The sequence below is a fragment of the Chlorella variabilis genome, assembly GCF_000147415.1.
Source record: "Chlorella variabilis unplaced genomic scaffold CHLNCscaffold_7, whole genome shotgun sequence".
Taxonomy (NCBI): domain Eukaryota; kingdom Viridiplantae; phylum Chlorophyta; class Trebouxiophyceae; order Chlorellales; family Chlorellaceae; genus Chlorella; species Chlorella variabilis.
This window is the reverse complement of record NW_005435081.1, coordinates 247,871-268,689: the sequence shown is the minus strand read 5'-3', so window position 1 is coordinate 268,689 and position 20,819 is coordinate 247,871. Positions and strand designations below refer to the sequence as shown.

At 67.3% G+C, this 20,819-nt stretch overlaps 7 protein-coding genes across 7 annotated transcripts in view; 3 read left to right on the top strand and 4 right to left on the bottom strand.

Annotated features, from left to right (window-relative positions):
- The window catches only part of CHLNCDRAFT_144136 (hypothetical protein), a gene marked incomplete at both ends in the record, with an annotated part of 4,117 nt that extends 3,499 nt beyond the window's left edge, over positions 1-618 (bottom strand). Inside the window, one exon of the mRNA XM_005848562.1 lies at positions 490-618. Coding sequence (XP_005848624.1) covers positions 490-618 — 129 coding nt within the window. The remainder of the gene's footprint in view (positions 1-489) is intronic.
- Positions 619-761: 143 nt separating this feature from the next.
- On the bottom strand, positions 762-1,600 carry CHLNCDRAFT_144135 (hypothetical protein; the record flags this gene model as incomplete). Its single annotated transcript, XM_005848561.1, has 4 exons — positions 762-776; positions 997-1,098; positions 1,202-1,372; positions 1,589-1,600. The coding sequence occupies 4 exons, from the start codon at positions 1,598-1,600 to the stop codon at positions 762-764; spliced, it is 300 nt and encodes a 99-aa protein (XP_005848623.1).
- A 755-nt stretch (positions 1,601-2,355) lies between these two features.
- CHLNCDRAFT_22031 (hypothetical protein) lies at positions 2,356-5,348 on the top strand (the record flags this gene model as incomplete). The annotated part of the gene is made up of 12 exons (XM_005848763.1): positions 2,356-2,449; positions 2,620-2,676; positions 2,900-3,067; positions 3,284-3,350; positions 3,526-3,625; positions 3,783-3,869; positions 4,060-4,201; positions 4,446-4,556; positions 4,766-4,828; positions 4,932-5,041; positions 5,184-5,216; positions 5,313-5,348. Coding segments are annotated over 12 exons (1,068 nt in total), but the record flags the coding sequence as incomplete, so codon positions are not given.
- A 327-nt stretch (positions 5,349-5,675) lies between these two features.
- CHLNCDRAFT_13870 (hypothetical protein) lies at positions 5,676-6,910 on the top strand (the record flags this gene model as incomplete). The annotated part of the gene is made up of 5 exons (XM_005848762.1): positions 5,676-5,780; positions 5,961-6,022; positions 6,141-6,205; positions 6,451-6,590; positions 6,833-6,910. Coding segments are annotated over 5 exons (450 nt in total), but the record flags the coding sequence as incomplete, so codon positions are not given.
- A 545-nt stretch (positions 6,911-7,455) lies between these two features.
- CHLNCDRAFT_144132 (hypothetical protein) lies at positions 7,456-11,922 on the bottom strand (the record flags this gene model as incomplete). Its single annotated transcript, XM_005848560.1, has 13 exons — positions 7,456-7,693; positions 7,925-8,121; positions 8,266-8,349; positions 8,581-8,701; positions 8,833-8,918; positions 9,025-9,180; positions 9,485-9,586; positions 9,814-9,867; positions 9,988-10,161; positions 10,378-10,466; positions 10,746-10,840; positions 11,035-11,197; positions 11,409-11,922. The coding sequence occupies 13 exons, from the start codon at positions 11,920-11,922 to the stop codon at positions 7,456-7,458; spliced, it is 2,073 nt and encodes a 690-aa protein (XP_005848622.1).
- A 3,019-nt stretch (positions 11,923-14,941) lies between these two features.
- Positions 14,942-17,215, bottom strand: CHLNCDRAFT_51491 (hypothetical protein; the record flags this gene model as incomplete). Its single annotated transcript, XM_005848559.1, has 9 exons — positions 14,942-15,245; positions 15,389-15,585; positions 15,689-15,892; positions 16,089-16,186; positions 16,326-16,374; positions 16,508-16,558; positions 16,722-16,805; positions 16,948-17,023; positions 17,172-17,215. 9 exons carry the CDS (start codon positions 17,213-17,215, stop codon positions 14,942-14,944), a joined length of 1,107 nt encoding a protein of 368 aa, XP_005848621.1.
- A 180-nt stretch (positions 17,216-17,395) lies between these two features.
- Positions 17,396-18,097, top strand: CHLNCDRAFT_144129 (hypothetical protein; the record flags this gene model as incomplete). The annotated part of the gene is made up of 2 exons (XM_005848761.1): positions 17,396-17,516; positions 17,775-18,097. The coding sequence occupies 2 exons, from the start codon at positions 17,396-17,398 to the stop codon at positions 18,095-18,097; spliced, it is 444 nt and encodes a 147-aa protein (XP_005848823.1).
- Between the last annotated feature and the right edge of the window lie 2,722 nt (positions 18,098-20,819).

The window sequence follows — 20,819 nt, the reverse complement described above, 5'->3', positions numbered from 1 at the left end:
GACGCCGTGCCGCCGAGTCCCGTGGCTGTGGCCGTGGGCTTCTGGCAGGAAACTACGGCCGCAACTCGGCAGCACGGGGGCGTCGCAGCGTGCCCCCGCCGCCGCCGCGCTGCCCCCCGGGCACGGCGGCGGCGGCAGCAAGCTTGGGCCCAAACGCCGTGCCGCCGAGTCCCGTGGCTGCGACCGTAGACCGTGGGCCGGAAACTGCGGCCGCAGCTCGGCGGCACGTGGTTCTGTTCAAATCGCCAAGCGTGCAGCAGCGCCGAACCACGCTTCCCGGCCTCGGCGCATGCCTTCAGGGGCCCCCTATCGCTGGGCACACCCCTCCAACACCGAACATGCGCCCGGGGGGGAGGGCGGCCCGGGCTGCCCAGGCCAAAGTGGGCCGCCCTCGAGCAAGAGGCGGCCGGTCTGTGTGCTGAATGAATGAATGGATGCGTACTACTCGTTGCTGTGATTGAGGTGTGCTGTGCCGATGTCTGCGCTCACCAAGGGGCGGTTGTCCTGGCGGGTGATGGAGTAGACGGAGGGAGCCACAAAGCTGCTCACAAATCCCAGGCTGGCAGACTTGAGCACGGCCAGCTCGCCCGATCGCCCGTCGGTGCCGTCGAGAAACATCACCACAGTGTGGCAGGTGAGTGACCTCATGCAGACCACAGCTGCCTCTACCGCGGTCCTACAAGGGAAAGCAGCCAAGGCATGGAAAGATGGCTGAAGTGTGCCGCTGTGAATCGTTGCAGGTGCAGTGCATGCTGGCTCTGTTACCTGAATGCGCACTGCATGGGCAGCACGGAGCCAGGGCAGGAGTAGTCACTGCCGCTGAAGCCCTGGCTGGGCACGCTGGTAAAGCCTGGGAAGGTGCGGGGCCTGTGCCGCAGCGGGAAACCTGCATGCGGGACCGCAGGGAACCATCGTTATCGGCTTTGGCTGGCAGAAGATTCAGGGATGTGTGTGAAGAAGAGTCTCTGCCGTGCTCTTGCCTGCCGTGGTCCCCACGTCGTCGCCCTTGCTCAGGACCACTGGCACCACGCTGTCGTTGGCAGCCAGCAGGCTGCACTGCTGGAAGCCCAGTGGCGGCCCCTCTCCCACGTCGCAGCCCTGCATGCACAGGGCAGGTGACGAGGGCTGCTGCCATCCTGAAGGGCGGGGATGGCGGCGGCCAGCGGCGGCAACCTCGGACCACCGCCGCTCCCACTCCCACCTGCGGGGCGCCACAGGCGTTGAACCAGCTGCACTCTGCGTCCTCCCTGCATCGCTCTGCGCACTCCTCTGGGCTTGCTGACTGCACTTCCCCCAAGCGAGCCCCTCCAAGCACCACACGAGGCGCCAGCACCGCTGCTGATCCTGCCCCCACGTCCCCAGAGGTGTAGACCTGGGTGGAGAGCAGTCGGGGGGTCTGCCCAGCGGCCTGGGCTGTCAGCAGCAGCACGAGTAGGAGAGTCAGGGGCAGCAGCCTGAGTGGCATCCTCTAATCGAGAGTGAAGGAGACACGGGGAGGCTGGAAGTGGGAAGATCTTGCAACTTTCCACCTTTGTTGTTGCCGCCGCCGGCCAGAAGCCGACCTGGCGGTTGGTGGCATGATGCTGACAAGAATGGCCATGTGGATTCTTTCATTTACGTTGGCCTACCCTCCCTCCATCTCACCATTCCCTTTCCCAGTGGTCCACAATGGCCCCTGCCGCCGTGCACCTGCGCCCCGCCCCGGGCGATGCCGACGCCCTGAAGCACCCCCGCGAGTTCAGCCTGCTGGTGCAGGTGGGGCCGGCTGGCGCCGGCCAGAGCGCTCGCCACGTGCTGCCTCCTTGCGCTCCCACTGCTGCTGGCATCAGCCCAAGGTTGGCGGTGGCGGCACGCCACGAGGCACCCCGGATGCCTTTGACAGCTGCCAACACGCCCGCCACGCCACCCGTCTCCACAGGCGGGCCCCACGCACGGCTCGGTGCCCGCAGACGCGCTGCTGAGCGTGGTGCGCGAGTATGGCGGCGATGGAAAGCAGGAGCTAGCAGGTGAACCCTCCCTGTATCTGCTAGAATTGGAGGCCTACTCCTAGTAAAGAAAGAGGGAGCGCTGCCGTCGCTACCGCTGCCTGCCTGCCTTCTCCCTCCCGCAGGCGAGCTCCCCTTTGACAAGCTGGCGCTCAGCCTGCACCGCGGCTGCACCCACTGCGACGCCCAGGGCAGCGGCACCTGCCTGGGCTTTGCCGCACGGGACGAGTCGGGTGCGCCGCATAGGTGGCTGTACACCTTTGTGAGCTGCCCATGCTTCACATCTGGGGACGCGGCCCAATCTCAAGGCAATCTGGCCTCATTTGCCTGCCGACCCTCCTGGCGCACCATCACGCTGCCCCTGCTGCCCGCAGGCAAGCTGTCTCCCCTGCGCTTTGAGCGCCGCCAGCTGCAGCCCGGCGACGTCCGCATCCAGATCGCCTACTGCGGCATCTGCCACTCGGGTGAGGGTGCTTGGCAGGCAGGCACCTGCACGGCACGCCTGCACACTTACAACATTGACCCCACGGCCGTGCACGTCCGTCCGACCAGCCCCTCGATCGCCGCACCCCACGCGAGGACGCCCTCGTGTCCTGTCCTCCTGCCACCCCCACCAACCTGCCTGCCCCTGCAGACCTGCACAAGGTGCGCAGCGAGTGGGGCGTGCCAACCAACTTCCCATGCGTGCCAGGTGCGTGCGCTGCCGCTGGCGCCTGCGCTGCCGCATGTGCCTGCCCCCAGCCCTCGCCCCCGCATGCCTGCTCTCGCCCTCGTGTCCCGCACCCATCTCCCACCCTCCCACTTACGCTGCTTCTCTCGCCTGTTGCCGCCCTCGCTTCCCCTTCCCTCCTCCTCCCTTCCTCCTCTACCTCATCCCTTCCTCCTACCTTCCTGCCTGCCTTCCCTGAGCGCAGGCCACGAGATAGTGGGGATCGTGACTGAGGTGGGCAGCGTCGTGGGCGGCTTCCGCGTGGGCGACCGCGCCGCCGTGGGCTGCATGGTGGGCTCCTGCGGGGACTGCACCAACTGCGGGCGCGACCTGGAGCAGTACTGTACCGGAGTTGTGTGGACCTTTGACTCAGGTGTGTGCAACTTTTGGTGTGTGCAACTTTTGGGGTAGGAAGAGCGGCTGCAGCTGCGGAACACCCAGATACCTGGTGCACAGCCTCAGCTGATTCAACGCTGCTGCGCATAGAGGGCCAGCGGTGCGTTGCACAGCAGCGCGGCTGCGGCAGCCTATAGCGGCACTCCTCTGCCTGCTTTTCCTCACGCCCCGCTGGCTGCCCGGCCGCCCGCAGCCGACCCCCGCGAGGGCGGCGCCATCACCCGGGGCGGCTACTCCACGCACATCGTCGTGAACGAAAAGTGGGCTGCCCCGCACGCACGAATGCCAGCGCAGCATGAGGGGGAGGACAGCAGGCCAGCGCAGCCAGTGCGTGCGCTTGTGCTGGGCTTGCGGGCCCGCCAGCCCACGTGCTGCCGCCTGCTGGTGGCCAATCGGCTGCTCGGGGCTGCGCCGCCTTGCCCCCCGCCCCTGCAGGTTTGTGCTGCACCTGCCAGACGGCCTGCCCATGGATGCTGCCGCGCCGCTGCTGTGCGCCGGCATCACCACATACTCGCCCCTGCGCCACTTTGGGCTGGTGAGTGCGCTCGGCTGTCGATCGATCGGCGCTGCTGCTGCGGCCCGCAGCTGCTTGTGCCAGCCAGTGCAGTGCCGCCCGTCGGCATGGATTCCTCTGGCCCGGTGCAGCAGCCTGCTGATGCATAGGCGGCGGGACGCCACCACCACCGCCGCAGGACAAGCCGGGCGTGAGGGTCGGCGTGATTGGGCTGGGCGGGCTGGGCCACATGGCGGTGAAGCTGGCCAAGGCCTTCTGCTGCGAGGTGCGCCGCTTCAGGAGCTGCTGCGCCAATGGTGGCGGCCCAAGGGGAGCGGGCGTACCGCTCTTATCATCAGCTGCGCTGGTCTGCTTCTGCTGCTCTGCGCGGGATCTGGCACCAGCCTGGCCTTCCCTCCTCGTCCCTCCAGCCCTGCCCTGCCCTGCCATGCCCCGTCTTGCCCTGCTGCCTGCAGGTCACCGTCATCTCCACCTCCCCCAGCAAGGAGGAGGAGGCGTGCGGCCGCCTGGGCGCAGACCGCTTCCTGGTCAGCCGCGACAGCGAGCAGATGGCGGCAGCCGCTGGCTCGCTGGACGGCATCATCGACACTGTGTCGGGTGGGTGTGGGAGGTGTCGGGTGGGTGTGGATGGTTTCCCTTGTGCGGTGGGGAGGCTCTGGTGCGGTGGGGAGGCTCCAGCTGGAGCCTCGAGGGTCTGGGCCGGCAGCCGCTGCCACAGCCTGCAGTTTCGGCGCGGCGTCAGCTTGCGCCGTGGCTCGCTCGGTGCCTTCTGCACTGCCGATTCCATGTTCGCCCTGCTTGCATTCAACCATACCCGCCCCTGCTCTCTTCTGGCCCGCAGCCAAGCACGACCTCCTGCCCTACCTCAGCCTGCTGGCCACCGACGGCAAGCTGGTGCTGGTGGGCCTGCCGCCAGAGTCGCTGGAGGTCCCTGCCTTCGCCCTGACCTCCCGTGAGTGGCTGGCCGTGGGGAGGCAGGGCGGGGTGGAATAGGCGTAGCCCGGGTCCATCCCTGCTTACCCCCCCCCCCCCCCGCCGGGCGGCCTGCACGGGGCACTGCCTGACGCTGCAGCCTGCTTGGTGGCCGGAGCAGGAAGGGTACCGGTTCGGTATCCCAAGCAGCCCGCCTGCCAACCATGGCACTGCCGCTGTGGCGTGCAGGGCGCGGCGCGGTTGCCGGCTCCGGCATCGGCTCCGTCAAGGAGACTCAGGCAAGGGCCCCGCGTCGTGCTGGACAGCAGGAGCGCCAGCTGCAAAAGTCCGGGACCGTCGGCACATGCCCGCCTGCGCATCAGCGTTTCTGCCGCCTGAATGTGCATGAGCCCAGCCCTTCCCCCGCCGTCTGCCTGTGTGCAGGAGTTGCTGGACTTCTGCGCCCAGCACAACATCGTGGCCGACATCGAGAGGATCGGCGTGGACTATGTCAACACAGCCATGGTGGGCTGCGTGCTGCTGAGTGGCTGGTTTGCTGCGTTTCGTGATTTTAAGGGGGCAGGAAGCTGTCGGGGTAGGAGCAGGGCAGGGAAGGGCACCTGGGGCGCACCTGCTGACTGCCATGCACGCCTGGTGCCTGCTGCAGGAGCGCCTGGAGAAGGGCGACGTCAAGTACAGGGTGAGTGGGCTGGAACAAATGCCTCAACGGGCAGAAGGGCGTGAGATCACTTCAGCTAGCAACATCTGATTCTGCGCTGCTGTGCTGCTGCTGCAGTTCGTGATAGACGTCCAGGGGAGCCTCGTTGCTTAGCTTGCTGGCCGAGCCGTGCCGCGGGCATGCAGCTGGCGTACCAAGCGGCTTGCAATGCCAAGATTTCAAATGCACTTGAAACATGCCGTTCAACCCGATGCTGTGAAAGCAACTTGAATGGGTCGAGGTGTTCACATGAGCTGTCAGCGGCACGCCGCCCCGCCCCAGCGCGCACTTCGCGCCAGAGGGTGCGGCTGTCGCAGCGGGGCCAATGTTCTTCTGGACAGGCTGACTGGGTGGTTGAGGGCTTCTCCTCCTTGGCGGTTGCTGGGAAACGTTCAAACGAACGCTGGGGGCGCAGGAGCGATGGTGTCGGCCGCTGTGGTGTCGCGCATGAGCCGGGAGATCCGCATGCTGCAGATGGAGCCGCCTCCCGGTGTGTGGGCTGCCCCGGTGGGCGACAAAGTGACGGAGCTCGAGGCCCAACTCCAGGTGGGGACAGCCCGCAGGTCTGCGCAAGCCAGTCGACTCGTGCAGGGAGGCGGACAACGGCAGGAACCGAAACCCGGCGCGCCGAGCTACGATCGAGAGAATGTGGGCGGCGGTGTGGCGGCGGCGGCGGCAGCGACGGCCTCGGTTCCACACAGGCGCTTGCTTCCTGTCCTCCTGCAGGGCCCCAAGGACACGGTGTACGAGGGAGGCCTGTTCAAGCTGGCGGTGCACATCCCCGCCAGGTGCTGCAGCTGCCGCCGCCGCTCCCTCTCCGCTCAGATGCCTCCCTTGCTGCCACCCAATGTCATCGTGTGTGCTGAGGCACTGTCGGTTGCTGCCCGGCTTTGCACACCTGTGCAGGTACCCCTTCGAGCCGCCCAAGGTCAAGTTTGTGACCCCCATTTACCACCCAAACATAGACCCAGGTGCGGCGGCCTGAAGGCTGCAGGGCGTGGCAGTGCATTTGTGCATGCTTGCTTGCGCCGCCACCCGGCTGCCCGCCTACTCGGCGCTGCCATGCATGCCTCTTCACCCCGGCAACATGGCGAGCACCTGCCCCCGCTGCGCCCAGCAGCAGCCCTGTTGATCATCGCCCCATCAATTAAAATTCCCCTCTCCTGCCCCCCACCCCCACCCCGCAACACCAACAACACCAACACCACACCGGCAGAGGGCCGCATCTGCCTGGACATCCTCAACATGCCGCCCAAGGGCGCCTGGAAGCCCAGCCTCAACGTGCCCACCCTGCTGGCCTCCGTCGGCCTGCTGCTGGCCGAGCCCAACCCAGACGACGGCCTGGTCACTGACATTGTGAGATGAGGGCCAACTTGGGGAGGCGGCCTGGGTTTGTGAGGGTTCGCTTAAGGGGCTGCCCGGCCTGGGCCTGGCCGTGCAGTGTCCGTGTGTTTGGGGCATGCCGCTACAGATCATGCCGCCCCTGCTGGCACCGGTGCTGTGGGTGGGCGCCTGCCGCTCGTGGGTGGTCTGGCAGGTTGATGACCGCACTGTCCGCCCTCCCGTGCCTGCTCCCCTCCCCACCCGCCTGCCCACAGACCGCCGAGTTCAAGCACCAGCGCCAGGTGTTTGATGCCAAGGCGCGGCAGTGGACACAGCGGCATGCGATGCAGCAGGGCGATGCAGCAGCGGCGGGCGGAGGGGGAGAAACCGCGGCAGGCCAGCAGCGGCAGGAGCAGCAAGGGGGGGCCGCAGCTGCTGCTGCGCCTGACGCGGCAGCAGGAGCCGGGCCAGCGGCAGCGGAGGCCTGCAAGGAGAACAGCCAACCGGGGCAGCAGGTGGCAGCAGGGGCAGATGGTGCAGTGAGGGAGCAGCAGGAGGAGGCCATAGGGGCGATGGCACCGCCCCCGGCACCGCCTGCCCAGGCGGCAGCGCAGCCACCTCCCAAGCGCTCGCGCCTGGCGCTGCGCCAGTGATGGCCTGGCTGCTGCTTGGCAGGCAGGAACTGGCAGCAGTGCACAAGCAATGATGAGTGCAGAATGATGAGTGTAAGAGGTCTGGAGTGGCGCTCCCACACACAACGGCAGCAAGGGGCCGGTCTCGCCGACCACCTTGCCCGCCACCTCAGCAGGTGCTGCACTGGCCCCCCGGCCACGGTCAATCACCAATTACGGAGAGTTCTTGGCAAGCAGCACGTCACACACGCTGCCTGCACGCCTGGCTACGCAACGCCCGTGCCGCCTTCTCCGCCGCCGCCTATTCCGCCGCCCTCGACGCCGCCGCCCGCCGCGCCCGCCGCGCCCGCCGCCGCCGCATCTGCCGCCTCTTCCAGCGCGGTTCGCGACGCCGCTGCTGCACCGGCTGCGCTGAAGCTGCTGCTGAAGTTGAAGTCTGGGGTCATGCTCAGCTTCACCTCTGTCTGGCCCTCCTTGTGGTACCGCCCCAGCTCCTCGTCCCGCCTGCAGCCAGCCCCAGGCAAACCACCCTCGACATATGCATGCAATGCAAGCCACTGGACCACCAGCTGGCCACGCGGGGCACCGTGCTGGTGCGCAGCAGGCTGCCGCGCCGCACCCGGCCTGCTGCTGGAAAAGTGCGGCACGGCGATGCGGCGCAACCAGGGCCGGCTCGAGCTGCGGCACAAGCCGGTGCCAGCTCGGCGCCAGCTCAGCGCCAGCTCAGCGCCTCACCGGCAGCACCAGGTGGTGGTGATAGCGGCCATGCGCCGGTCAAACGCCTCTGCAGCTGCCTGGTCGCTGAAGCCAGAGTAGGCCCGCTGGGTGGAGCCCACCCCCGAGAAGTTGAGACGCCACACGCGGTAGTGCCGGTACGGCTCCAGCAGCGGCAGCAGCTCCCCCGACCGCAGCGCCGGCGGCACCAGCAGCACCTGCAGAAGGAGGCGAGGCGCGCGGGGTGGGCGGGCCGTGTGGGTGACGTCGGCAGGGCAGGGCGCCCCAGAGCAAAGCGGCAGCGGCCCTTGCGTTGGCACGGCGCCCGCGGGAGGCAGCCCAGGCGTCCCGCCGCCGCCCACCGTCTTGCCGTCGAGCCCCTTCTGCTCCTTGACGCAGTCCCGGCAGTGCAGGGCGGCGGAGGGCAGGATGATCAGCACGGAGCTCTGCAGGCGGGGAGGGGGAGAGGATGGTGTGGATGGCAGGAGGGCATAGCCCACAGGTGGTGTGGGGAGGCAGCAGGTCGGTGGGTCGCAGCAGCAGGCACGGGCAGCAGCTAGCAGCCCCCCCCCTCCACCACAGCCACCTCCCTTGCTGCTGCTGCTGCCGCTGCTGTGCCAACAGGTGGCAGGCATCAGCAGCTGCTGTGCCCACAGGCGGCAGGCGGCAGCACGCACCCTGACTTCCGGCGGTGTGCGGGGGTGCTCCAGGAAGAAAGGCTCCCGGACGTCCAGCGGCGTGCCCAGGCTCTCGGGAGCCGCCAGGAAGTTGTCGGGCTGGAAGAGGTAGTCGGTGGGGCTGCGGTACAGCAGGACCGCAGCAATACACCTTGCCAGGGAGCATGATCCAGGTGTTGCATGAGCTCAGCTCCCAACTGCTGACCATCACGAGCAAGCCAGCCCACAGGGAGCCAGCCCACCCCAGCCCACCAGGTGACGGGCAGGGGGAAGTCCTGGGCGTCAAAGATGCGGCACCGCACGGTACCATACCACGTCTTCTCGCAGTAACACTGGAACTGCAGGCTAGGTGCAGGGTGGACGGTGGTGTGAGGAGAGGTGCGGTGGGGGCGGACCGCTGCCCCCCACATGCACACACGCCCCGCCTCCCACACCCCCACACACCCCACCCATGCTCGCCTTTGGCAGGATGAAGGGGCGGCCCGCGGCCACCGCCAGCGCCATGCCCACGTACGCCCGCTGCAGCTGGCGGCGCATGGTGGCCAAGTGCAGGCCTACCATGTCCTCGTTCTCGCTCCAACGGTTGTACTCCTCAGGCGGCTGCGGTACAGCAGGGTCGCAGGACACGGGCAGGTCGGCTGGGCGTGCGGCGGGTGGTTTCGTGTGTGGTGCGATGGTGTGGCGCGCAACAAACATGCCAACGGCTGGCAGCGGAGGGGAGCAGGCGGGCGGCAGTCGAGAGGAGGCGAGCAGCTGAGCGGCCGCGTGGGCCCAGCTCCATCAGGCAGGCAGGCAGGCAGGCAGGCACCTCTTTCTGCAGGCAGGCAGGCACGCAGGCAGGCAGCAGCAGCAGCAGCAGCGGTGGCAGCAGCAGGCAAGCAGGCAGGCAGGCAGGCAGGCCCACCTGCAGGTTGTCCAGGTCCACGGTGACAAAGCTGGGCACCGCATAATACTCGGGACCATCCACCCACAGCCCCATGTCACGCAGCCGGGCCCGCTTGCCGCCCTGCGCCACCACGCACGGGGAATCGCCGCATGAGCATAGCCACGCAAGGCTCAGGAGGCAGGGGCAGGGCCGGAGCCAGGCAGGCGGGGCGCACCGGCCGGCGCGCTTCCCCGGCGCTGGCGTGCGCATGGGGCCGCGGCAGCAGCGCTGCGCTGCCCAGCCCGCCGACAGCGCTGCCCCAGCCAGCCAGGCAGCAGGGCCGCCGGGGCGGCCATCCGGCACCTCACCAGTCCGTTGTAGGTCCAGGTGGCATGCACCACGTAGGGCTGCACTCGCTTGGCCTGCACCCCAACATAAGCAGCCAGCCGGTTTTAGGCAGCTGTCCCGCACGCACGCCATCCTCCACCACACCACACCGCATCACATGCATCATACACACACACACACACACACACACACACAGGGGCACGCGCCTCGTGAAGCTTCTGCACGAAGCGGGTGTGTCCGCTCTGGAAGATGGACACGGGCATGACGGCCAGGCGGATGCGGCCGTGCCAGGCCGTGGAGATGCGCTGGCTGGGCGGCGCCAGCTGGCCCACGCCCTCGGGCGTGCGGATCAGGCGGTAGCAGCACACCTGCGGCGGGCAGCAGCGCGGCGGCGGCCGCACGTGGGCGCATGCGGCGCGTGGGGCGGCTACCTAGGAGGCAGTGTGTGTGGGGGGGAGTGGCCAGGCGGCAGCCCACCCCTGGGATGCCAGCCCCTGGCACGTCACCGCCCACCCGCTGCCACACCAGGCCCGCCCGCTGCCGCACCAGCCCACCCTTCCCCCAGCGCCAGCCCTCCCTCCCACCTGGTCGTGGCTGTCGCAGTCCTTGAAATAAGCGGCCCAGGCGTGCGCCCAGGCGCTGATGTTGGCGCTGTACCGCAGGGTGTACACGCCTGCGGGGCAGTACAGCAGGCGGGCAGGAGCAGTAGCAGTAGGGAGGTGGGCAGTGGCGGTGGTGGGTGGCGGCGGGAGGCGGCTGGGGTCTGGGCGGGGGCGACGCGCGCGGCTGCCGGCCGCAGCCTGCAGCGCCGGCGCGGTGCTGCGGGCGGCTCGCTGTTGCCCAGGCCCCGCGCCCCCAGCCCCACCCTGCCCCACGCAGCCAGCCCACCAATTAATTAATAATTAAACCACCTATTAACAAAACCACGTTTCATAAACTCCCGCCTGCCCACCCGTGTTGAAGTCTGCGTGGTTGGGGTGGAAGTCCAGCTCCAGGCCCGAGTCGCCCACGCCGCTGGAGCTGGAGCCGTGAGGCCGAAGATGAGGTCTGCGCGGGTGGGAAAGCGGGGGTGGACAGCGGGGGTGGAGGGGTGGTCGGGTGGATGGACGGGAGGGAGGTAGGGAGGGTGGGAGGGAGGGAGAGAGGGAGGGAGGGTTTGGAGGATGGGAGTGAGCGGCTGAGCGACAGAGGGAGGCTTGCAGCGTGGAAAGCAGAACAGGGCGCGAGCCGCCGGCCGCCACCCACCGACGTCTGGGTGGGCTGCCATGAGGGTGCGCGGGTCCCTGAACCACACCACATCCACGTCCGAGACGACCAGGTTGAAGCCATAGTCCACCACCGCCGCCAGCACAAACACCTTGGACCAGGTCATGCGCCGCCAGCCCTCCTGGCCCCACGCCAGGCCTGCGGGGCGCGCGCCAGGCAGCCGCGCGGGCAGGGGAGGACTGTCGTGTTGGTACGGAAGGGCGGGCGGCGCGGGCGGCAGCGCAAGGCCAGGCAGACACCGCCCCGCACGCGCACATGCCTGCATGCGACACAAACACCGGGAGCAGCCACGCGTGCAGCTAGCCGGCTGCCCCCTGCCACCCCTGCCGCGCAGCAGCCCGCCCCTCACCCAGCTTCGGCGCCTCGTCATCAAACCACTCGAAGCAGGGCTCGCTGGCGGCGGCCAGCCGCTCCGAGGTGGCCTGGTCTGCGGCAGCCACCACGTAAAAGTCGATGCCAGCAGCCTTGACGTGGTGCAGCCAGTTGAGGCCAAAGTCCCACTGGGCGCTGTTCATGACTGCGACCATCACGGTCCCGCCGGTACCGGCCCGCGACGCAAACAGCTCCCGCGACGCCGCCGGCGCGCACCGCGGCAAGCCGGCCGCCTGCGCCTGCTGCTGCTGCTGCTGCTGCTGCTGTGCCTGCCCCTGCACCTGCGCTTGCGGCAGCTGCGTGGCGCCGGCCTGGGCCAGCAGCACGCCCTGCCCTGCACCCGCCACCGCTGTCGCGCCAGCGGCCCCGAAAGTGCTGCCGCCTTCTTTCTGTGCAAACCCAGGCTGCTGCTGCTGCACGACCTGCTGGTCTGTTGCCTGCCGCAGGCTGCGCCGCCAGGATGCCGTGCTGGCGGCGGCGGCGGCGGCCATGGCAACGCGGTGGCCAGCGACTCCTGGCGCAGCGTCCGTGCTAGATTCTCGAGCGTCAAGCGGATGCAAGCGTGCAGGTGCCGCACAGGCCAGGAGCAGCAGCGACAGGAGCACCGGGCTGCCCATTGCGGCCTCCGGGCTCAGCCGTCGCTGCTGCGGGATCAGGCAGTCTCCAATTGAACGTCTGCAACCTCACGGCGACCCGCATGGCCTGGTTTCATGCCCCCTCTCGTGCTGAGAATGCTGCGAGTTGGCCACAGGCACTCTGTTGGCCCTCCGTCTGCCGCTCCTTAATGGAGATCGAGGTCCCGTTGAATCAGGGAACGGTCGAATATCTCGGGCACGATGCGCGCCGGCGGTACTGCGTCGCAGGCTGGCGGCAATACGCTCCTGCGTTACGACGCAACAGCGGCAGTGGCGGCAGCGGGGGGATGAGGCACACGCCTGCTCATTGGGCGCGCCTGCTCTTTGGGTTGCATTTGATATCGAGTTATTGGAAGTCACAGGAGGCAGGAATGGAAAACAAGCTCTGCCCCACATGCAGGGGCTGATTGCGTCGTCTCTGTCTTGCCCTTTGCAATAAGAATTTGGCAACCAACGAACACAGAAGCAATGTGTGAAAGAAGGAGGGTAAGGAAACTCTGCAATAAAATACTGGAACAGAATTGGTGAAGTTGGCCTAACGTAGTCAAAGTATCAAATGGACGATGGCGGCAGAAGCATCTGGGAATCGCCGTTCACACGGGCTGCTCCAGTGCCAACACCGCCAGGCAGATGGCATCCAGCAGCAGCCACCAGGCTGCTGCCGCCAGCGCCCACGAGCCGCCAGCACTCTTGCTGCAGGTCAGCAAGTCACAGAGGTGATTTAGGCTGGCCTCCGCCTCGGCCACCGCCCAGGCCAGCCAGCTCAACGTGCGACTGCGCAACACCCACAGGCGCGACCGCGGCCTACAGCTGCCTGCATCTCGCTCTCCTCCACCGGAGCCAGTGCTGCTGCTGGTGCTGCCACTGCTCCTGGTGCTGCGTGCGTGCCTCCGCATGCCTGCCCCTGCTCCCGCTGCTGCTGCTGCTGCTGCCGCCGTGGGTGGCTGCAGCTTGCTCAAGACGAGCGTCGGAGCGACACAGCCCACCAAGATTTGGGTGAAAACAACAAAGCTGTGGCACTGGGTGGCTGCCAGGCTGTCTTCTGTTGCGTCTGAGCTTGGGACCGTCTGCTGCGGCTGTGGCACCGTCAGCACCACCTGCACAAATGCAATGGGGGGGTCTCAGTCACCAGACTGCTGCAATGAGCAACCTCTTGCGTTGCTTCCCTCATTGTCGGGTGCTGCCATGCACCAGTCTGGCCAGGCACGCTGCCAATTCTCACCCAATCCATCGCACGGTGTGGGAACGAAATGCGCCGCTGCCAGTCGCCATGGCGCAGCATGGCCCGCTGGCACGTGCTTGCAGTGCTCCGGCACCTCTGCAGCGGAAGGGAGATGACAGCAGCACCCGCAACTAAGGGAGATGACAGCAGCACAAGCAACCGTGCAGAAGTTGTCAGGTTGTTGTGCGCGCTGGAATTGAAACAATCGACAGGATGGAGAGAAAGCAGGTGGGCTAGCAGGCAGGCAGGCAGCCAGGAGGGCAAACAACTCCTACTCACAAACAGCGCATGAGCTGCCAGTCCCACTTGCGGCAGCAGTGGGATCGGGAAAAGTGCAGCAGCCAAAAACATGGCGTTGGACCGGGTGCCTGCGGCAGAGTAATGTGGTGTTGAGTGTGGTGGCAACTGTCAAGGCATGCACCTTGCACCAGCCCAGCCTGAAGGCACCAACCAAGTGACAGCCAATGCAAGCAGCACCCTGTAATCGAACTTATGCCTCAACTCACCGAGAATGATAAACCAAGCATCCTACAGAATCCCAAACCGCTTCTCTGACGGCTGCCTCTGCAGGCCGGCAAAACTGCGCCGCACTTGGTAAAATCAGAAGAGAGCAGGACATGCGATTCGCAGCTATGCAGGCAGGCAGGCAGGCAGGAACTGTGCAAGGCCTGGACTTGCCTGGAGCACATGAAACACGGCTTCGCCGCTCTTGACATTAGACATGGAGAACCAGAGCAGGCGGGTGGCCACCACAAGGGGCACACGCCACCGCTCGTAACGCGCTGGCCAAAACAGCGGCAGGAGTATCAGCGGTCCGGCGATGAGGGCAATGGTGGCCAACATGCTGGCCAGAACCGCTGGGGGAAGGCTCAGCGGGTCCATTTTCATCAGGATGACCAGCGCCTGCGCGCCAGGGAGCGAACAGGCAAGCAGATGGGGTGGGCGAGCTCGAGTGCACACAAACGCTCGGTGGCAGAATGAGGGCAGCAGCATGAGCATGACTGTTGCTGGTAGCACACACTTGAATCACTGCCGCCAGCACGCCGGCGGCTGCATGAGTCTTGGCGCTGGAGCAGGCAGGAGGCGGCCGCTCTCCTGCCGCCGCCGCCGGCGATCGCAAGCGCCGCCGACCTGCCCGCTGCCTCGCCGCCTCGCCACACGCGCGGCTCCGGGCTACTAGGCAACCCAGACACAGCAGGCTGCGGAGGACGGGCAGAGCCCTCCACATAACTTCGCCCTGCAGGTCAGCTCGGCTGCCACGCCCGTTCCTCCAGAACGGGATGATGCATCATTGCTTTTGCGTCGGAGTCGCTGGTGTGCAGTGGGCCTTGTACTGCACGTACCAATAGCACCGTACTTCGTTGTGACCGGTTGTGTAGCAGGCACTTACAAGGCTCCAGCATGGTGCCTTGCAAGCACATGAACGATCAAGCCGGCCAGGGGAGGCCAACGAGGAGGGGCGCCTGCCGCCACAGCTCAAAGCTGGCGGTGCGACGCTGCTGAGCAAGTTGGCACTGAGCTAGCTGGCGCTGCCCAGTCACTGATAATCAAACATCCATCATCTGCCCCCCTTGAAATTACAGGAGAAGCTCACTCGATTTCTTGCATTGATGCGTGACCCACCCAATGCCAGCCAGCACTACGGCACCTCCCCTATCCCTGCTGTGCCTGCTGCTGCTGCTGCGCCACTGCAGCCTCCACCCCGGCCATCCCCGCTGCCGCCTCCCTGTTCTGCGGCTCAAGCGCCAGCACCGCACGCCAGTCGTCGGCCGCAGCCGGCTGCCGGCCCAGCGCCGCCGCCGCCGCCGCGCGCCGCAGCAGCGCCTTGACGTTGCGTGGCTCTGCTGCCAGCACCGCCGAGCAGTCGGCCTCCGCCTCTGCCCACTGCTGCATCTTCAGCCTGGCCATGGCACGGTTGTTGAGCGCAGCCACCATGCCCGGCTCCAGCTCAAGTGCCCTGCACGGCGGCGAGCATGGGCGAGGGGCGTGTGGGGAGGCAGGCGCATGTGGCAGCAACGCGGCAGGCGCGTGAGCTGCGCCAGCTCAACAGAGGCAGCAGCACAGGCTGCTTTCGGCCAGCCTGTACCGCCGCCCACTCACCGCGTGTACTGCTCCATGGCGCCCCGCCAATCGCCCCGCTTGAAGGCGTTGTTGCCCTCATCCTTGGCCGCCTCTGCAGGCGTCAGCTCCCGCACCGCAGCCTGCTTCGCGGCCGCCGCCGCCCCTGCTGCCGCCCCCGCTGCCGCAGCCGCATCCCTGCCGGCCCGCATGCGTTCCAGAAGCGCCTCGCCGCTCTCCTGCAGGACGGCACAGCGCTTGGGGCCTCCCATCAGGCCCAGGCCCAGCAGCACAAATCACCCCTAGCACCAGCCCGCCAGCCCGCCAGCCCGCCACACACACCCTCCACCCCCGGGCCAAACGCCCCAGGTCCCGTCCACCTGCCCAGCCCACGCCCCTACGCGCCTGCTGCCGCTTGCGCTCGTTCTGGCTCGCCGCGGCCTTGACCCAGGCCGCCCCGGAGGACACCTCGCCCAGCTCCAGGTCCAGGCGGTCAAAGTCGTCGCCGTTGTCCATCACTCGAGCCAGAAAAGCGTCTCCCTTGACCTGCGGGCCAGCGAGTGTGTGTGTGTGAGTGGCGCTTGATGCAGTGTGGCAGTGGTGGTGGTGGTTGAGGTGTGTATGAGTGTGCGAGAGAGGGGAATCAAGGAGTGGGAAGAGATGTGTGTGCTTGCTGGGCCCCAGTTCCAGGCTTGGCACAGCCGGCTGTAGGCCTGGGCAGGCCTGGTGGCGTGAGGCACACCTCGAGGGGCTTGCCGCAGCAGTGGGCAATCTCGGAGGCGCGCAGGTTGCGGGGCAGGCCGCGGATGGAGCCCTCGTCATCCACGTACATGTTGACGCCTGCAGGTAGCCCAGGCGCATGAGCAAATGGAGCGGGATGGCGCAGAGGGACGCATCGCGGGCGTGTGTGCATGCATCAGAAGAGGCAGGACAGGCACTGCTCGCCGCGGTTTCGGGGGGCGGCGGCGGCGGCGCCCACCCACAAAGCCGTTGTCCTTGGCGTTGGACAGCAGCGAGATGTTCTCCACCTGCAGGTGGGGTGGGGTGGGGTGGGAGGGTGGGGCGGTGCTGATGCGGTGCGCAGGGCTGGCGTGGTGGTGATGAGTATGTGAGAGAAGAAGCAAGAGCAGAGAAGAAAGGAAAGCAGGTACCTCGGCTCACCATGTGGAGGGAGGTGGCCACATCCAGCACCTTGCTGTCGATGCTGGTGCCCTGCACACCCAGGTTGAGTTGGGGGTGCCGGAAGATGCCCAGGCACACAGAGGATGGGGTGAGCGAACAGCAGCCTGCTCCCGCACCGACAGGCTGCTGTGCAAACCGCCGTGCCGGATGTGAGTGTGGAACCGAGGCGGAGGATGAGCAGCACCAGGCCCACCTCTGGAAGCTTGCTCATCAGCTCTGCCTGCTGCGCCTTGACCTGCGCCGACGTCTTCTGGGGGCCGTGCGAGGCAAAGTGCGCCTGGAGCGAGGGGAGCAGGCAGGCAGGGGGGGCCAGGCTGGGCCAGGTTTGGCGCCTGCCCTGTGGTTCCAGAAGCTGGTCGTGTGCACTTGGGCAGCTCGGCATTCGCAGCGCTGTGGGCCCCGCAAGGCAATCCATGCACCTTCAGCCTGTCGATCAGGCACTCCACCTCCTTCCCTGGAGGCATCTCCAGCTCCCACTGCTGCAGCGGCTCGCTCCTGCGTGGCAGGCGGCGGTGTCACGGCGGGCAAGAGGGTGGGTGGCGGCGGGCGGCTCCCAGCGGCGGCTAGCTGCCTGAGAGCACGCATGCGAGGCCCCTGTTCCCTAAGCTGCTGTTCCTCAGTGCTGGAGGCGCTTGGCGCTCACATGTCACAGGGAATGTACACGAATCGGAACTTCTTGCCCCCCATGGCTGCTCTCCGATTGCTGATGGTTGCGAGGAATGCGTCTGATGGCCTTTGTGACCGCGTTTGGAGGAGTAGTGCCGGCAAGGTACTGCCCTACGGCTCAGCCGGTGACAGCGGGCCAAACAGAGGCCGGCTGGGCATCCACGGGGCACTGCACACTCGCGCAAGACCCACAGACACACGATGGCGGCCAGGCAGCTGGACACCAGCGGGGCGGCAGAGGTGGCGGTGCACCTAGTGCCTGCCCTGATTGAGCACAATGGCCCTGCAGCAGTGAACGCGTATTTCAGACCCCAGGAGTCAGGTGCGGGCACCCCAGCTTTGACATTGAAAGCGATCATGACTCTCCACCCGGTTCACAACCCCCCCCCCCCCCCCCCTGCCGTGTTGGTATGTGCAGGAGCCACCGTGGATGGGCTGCCGGTGCTCCAGTGCAGCCTGAGGGGGCGCAACCTGGCAGGCACGTTGGCCGCCACCCGCTTGCTACCCAAACTGCTGCTTGGCCGTCTTGCCCATGTGCCACGTCACCAACCAGCGCAGCCACCTTGCAACCCTGCCGCAGGCGTATGCCTTCCCCTGCCCGATGGCTTCTCAGGCGCGGTGATCGAGTGCCGGCAGCAGGATGCGGCGGAGCAGGCGGACGGCAGCCAGGGCGGTGCCGCAGGCGCGCTCACGTCCTGGGTTGCCACCGGCGGCTTCTCGCACCTGCACTACTACAACCACGACTCTGCGCCGCTCAAGGGCGACGGCCTGCGGCGCTGCCTGGAGTGGGCGGAGCTGTCGGCGCAGGTGCACCGCGCCGTCGACCCTGCGGCCGTCGCGGCGGCCATTGCGGCAGTAGATGCAGCGCCTGCAGCGGCAACAGCAATGCCGCAGGCGGGATGAGGCGGCGCCGGCCCTGCACATTTCATTGTTTGAAAGCTGAATGGTGCACCTGCTGTGATGCCGCGCTCAACCTGATGGAGACATGCAGCAGAGGGTGCCGGCTTGTTGCATTCTTGGCGTGGCTTTCGCAACAATGGCTGTGTGGCAGTGCAGCTGGCCCGCCAGAGTGCTCATCAGTCGTCACAATGCATGTCACACCTTGGCAGAGTGTGTGCAAGGGGTCTGGCTTGCAGCATGCAACATGGGCACTTGCCTGCACCTTCACCTCGTGTGACCGCGCGGCGGGCGCCTGCTGTGGTGCCACAGCATGATGATGCTCGCGCGGTTTTAGCCTCGGCAACTCTGGCACCGCGGGCAGGTGTCGCAGAGCTTTGGAAGGGTGTCTCCCCCTTGTCCTCAGCGATCAGGGGCGGGCGCTCACAGTGGAGCGCTGCTGTGCGCTCTGCTTTTCCCCTGGTCGCTGCAATTTGATCGGCCAGTGTGTGGCATCAACTGTAGCAGTACCGATTGACGCCCGCCTGCTCTCCCGCGGCAAGCACCCTCTTGAGTTGAGTTTGCACGCAGACCTTCCGGGCAGGCTTGCAGCGCGAGGAGGCACCATAAATTCAGGTGAGGTCAGGAGCTGGGCCCCCGGAGGGCTCCGCAGGCAGCCTGCCACCCTCCCGCCTTCTCTCCCGCCCCGGGGTTTTGCAACGGGGGCCATTCGCAACGTGCGCACCCTCCTCGTCCACAATCAGCCTGGGGCCTGTGCTGCCCCTCACCAACATGCCCTGCTGCCTCCCTTCCTGCAGCGCGCGAGGCTCACCACTGCCAGCGCCCTGAGCTACCGCCAGAGTTGGCCGGTGAGCAGCACGAGGAGCCACAGACGGCAGCTTATCAGTAATGGTGCCGCTGCAGCAGCCCTCTCGGTCTAGCGAGGGGCATGAGGAGGGAGAGGAGGAGGGCAGCGGGAGCAGGGGCAAGAGCGGCAGCCCCACACGCGGCAACAGCCAAGCGCCAAGCAGCTCTCTGGCCTCCCAGCAGCAGCAGCAGCAGCAGCAGCAGCAGCAGCAGCCGCGGCGGCGGCCACAGCGGCGGTCCGCCCCGCGCCAGCAGCGGCCCGACGGCGCGGCTGCTGGCGCTGGCGGTGGGCTGAGCAACGAGCACATGCGGTATGCTGCCGAGCCCCTGAAGCGGATCCAAGAGGAGGCTGGGTTCCAGGCCGCGCCAGGGGGCAAGCTGGTGGTGAGCATGCAACACGACGGCAGCCAGCAACCCAAGCCTGCAGTGGCTTGCTCCCCGTGCCAGGTGGCAGGCGCTTGTGTAAGTGGTTGTCACATCCTCGCCCACGCTCGGGCCGTGTTTGACGCCTCCTCCTGCTTGCTGTGTGATGCAGCTGTGCCACGGGCTGATGCCTGAGGTGGAGCGGGCCTGGCGCGCCACATGGGAGCTGTATGCCTGCACCCCTCCCAGCCCCGCCCCGCCCCCCAAGAAGAAGGGCAAGAAGAAAGGCACGAGGAAGGGCGCCGGCGCGGCGGCCAGCGCGGCCAGGGAAGTGAGGGTGAGGGAGGTCCTGGAGTTTGCTTCAGGCGAGTGGCTGGCTGCGTGCGATGGCGCCCGGGCCCTGCGCTGCTAGGGAGACCCGCTTGAGGGAGCGGTGCGGTCTGCTGGAGCCTGCCTGCCTGCCTGCCTGCCTGCTTCTGTCTGCCCTGCGGTCCACCAGAATACAGCAGCCTCTTGCCGCGCCACGACGCCCGCGCTTCGTGTGCTTGCGCATCCGCCGCGACAGGCGACGTTTCAGAGGCAGCCGAAAGAAGGCTGTGCAGCCTGGCCAGGGTGCTGGAAGCGCACATCGGCCTGGGTCGCAGCCGCAACTGGAAGCTGCCGCTGAGGGAGCTGCTGCACAAGCTGGAGCTACTGAGGGACCCGCCGGTGTCAGGTGATGCGCACCCTGCTCCAGCACAGCACCCGCCTCCCCGGGCATCCCCCCGCGCCTGCTCGCGCCCGGCAGAGCAAGCGCGCGGTGCAGCAGGGGCTGCCAGCCTGGCGCCACCCGGGACGGCTTGCAGCACAGGCCCGCGTTTGCCCCATGGGCGCCTGCTGCAGACCGGGTTGAGGAGTATGTCATAGAAGCTGAAGACCCCAGAGAGGGGCTCAGGTGGGTGGGCTCCTGCGTGCCGCATGCTGGCTGCGCGCTTCGCACGCTGCGCACGCTGCGCTGCACGCTGTGCCGCTCGCCGCGCGGCCGGACGGCCAGGCGGCTGACCCGCCACGCTGCGCTGCTGATGCAGGGGCGGGCGGGGCCTGCGCGTGAAGGCTGGCCAGGAGATGCCTGCTGACGAGTTTGTGGGGTTTTATCGGTGAGGCCAGGTGGCGGGGTGGGCGGGTTTCGGGGCGCCCCCCTTGGCCAGTCTGCCTCCCAGGGCTGCCCGCCCGCCTCCTGCTGCCTCCCCTCGTGCCCGTTGCTGCCTGTGCCTTCCTCGATGCCCCCGCTCACCTTCTCCTGCCCACCCAGCCATCACACATGCCACCCCTACACCCGCGCCGGCCTGCAGGAGCGAGGTACGGTTCAAGTATGAGCAGAAGGCATACGTGAAGCAGCCGCCGGCCGGGTGGCTCCGCGCATGGTGGGCGTGCTGAGGCAGGGCAAGGCACACCCAGCTTGGCCTGCCTGCTTTGCGGCCCCAAGCTGCGCCTGCCTGCCTGCCTGCCTGCCCTAATCTTAACATGCCTGCCCGCCCGC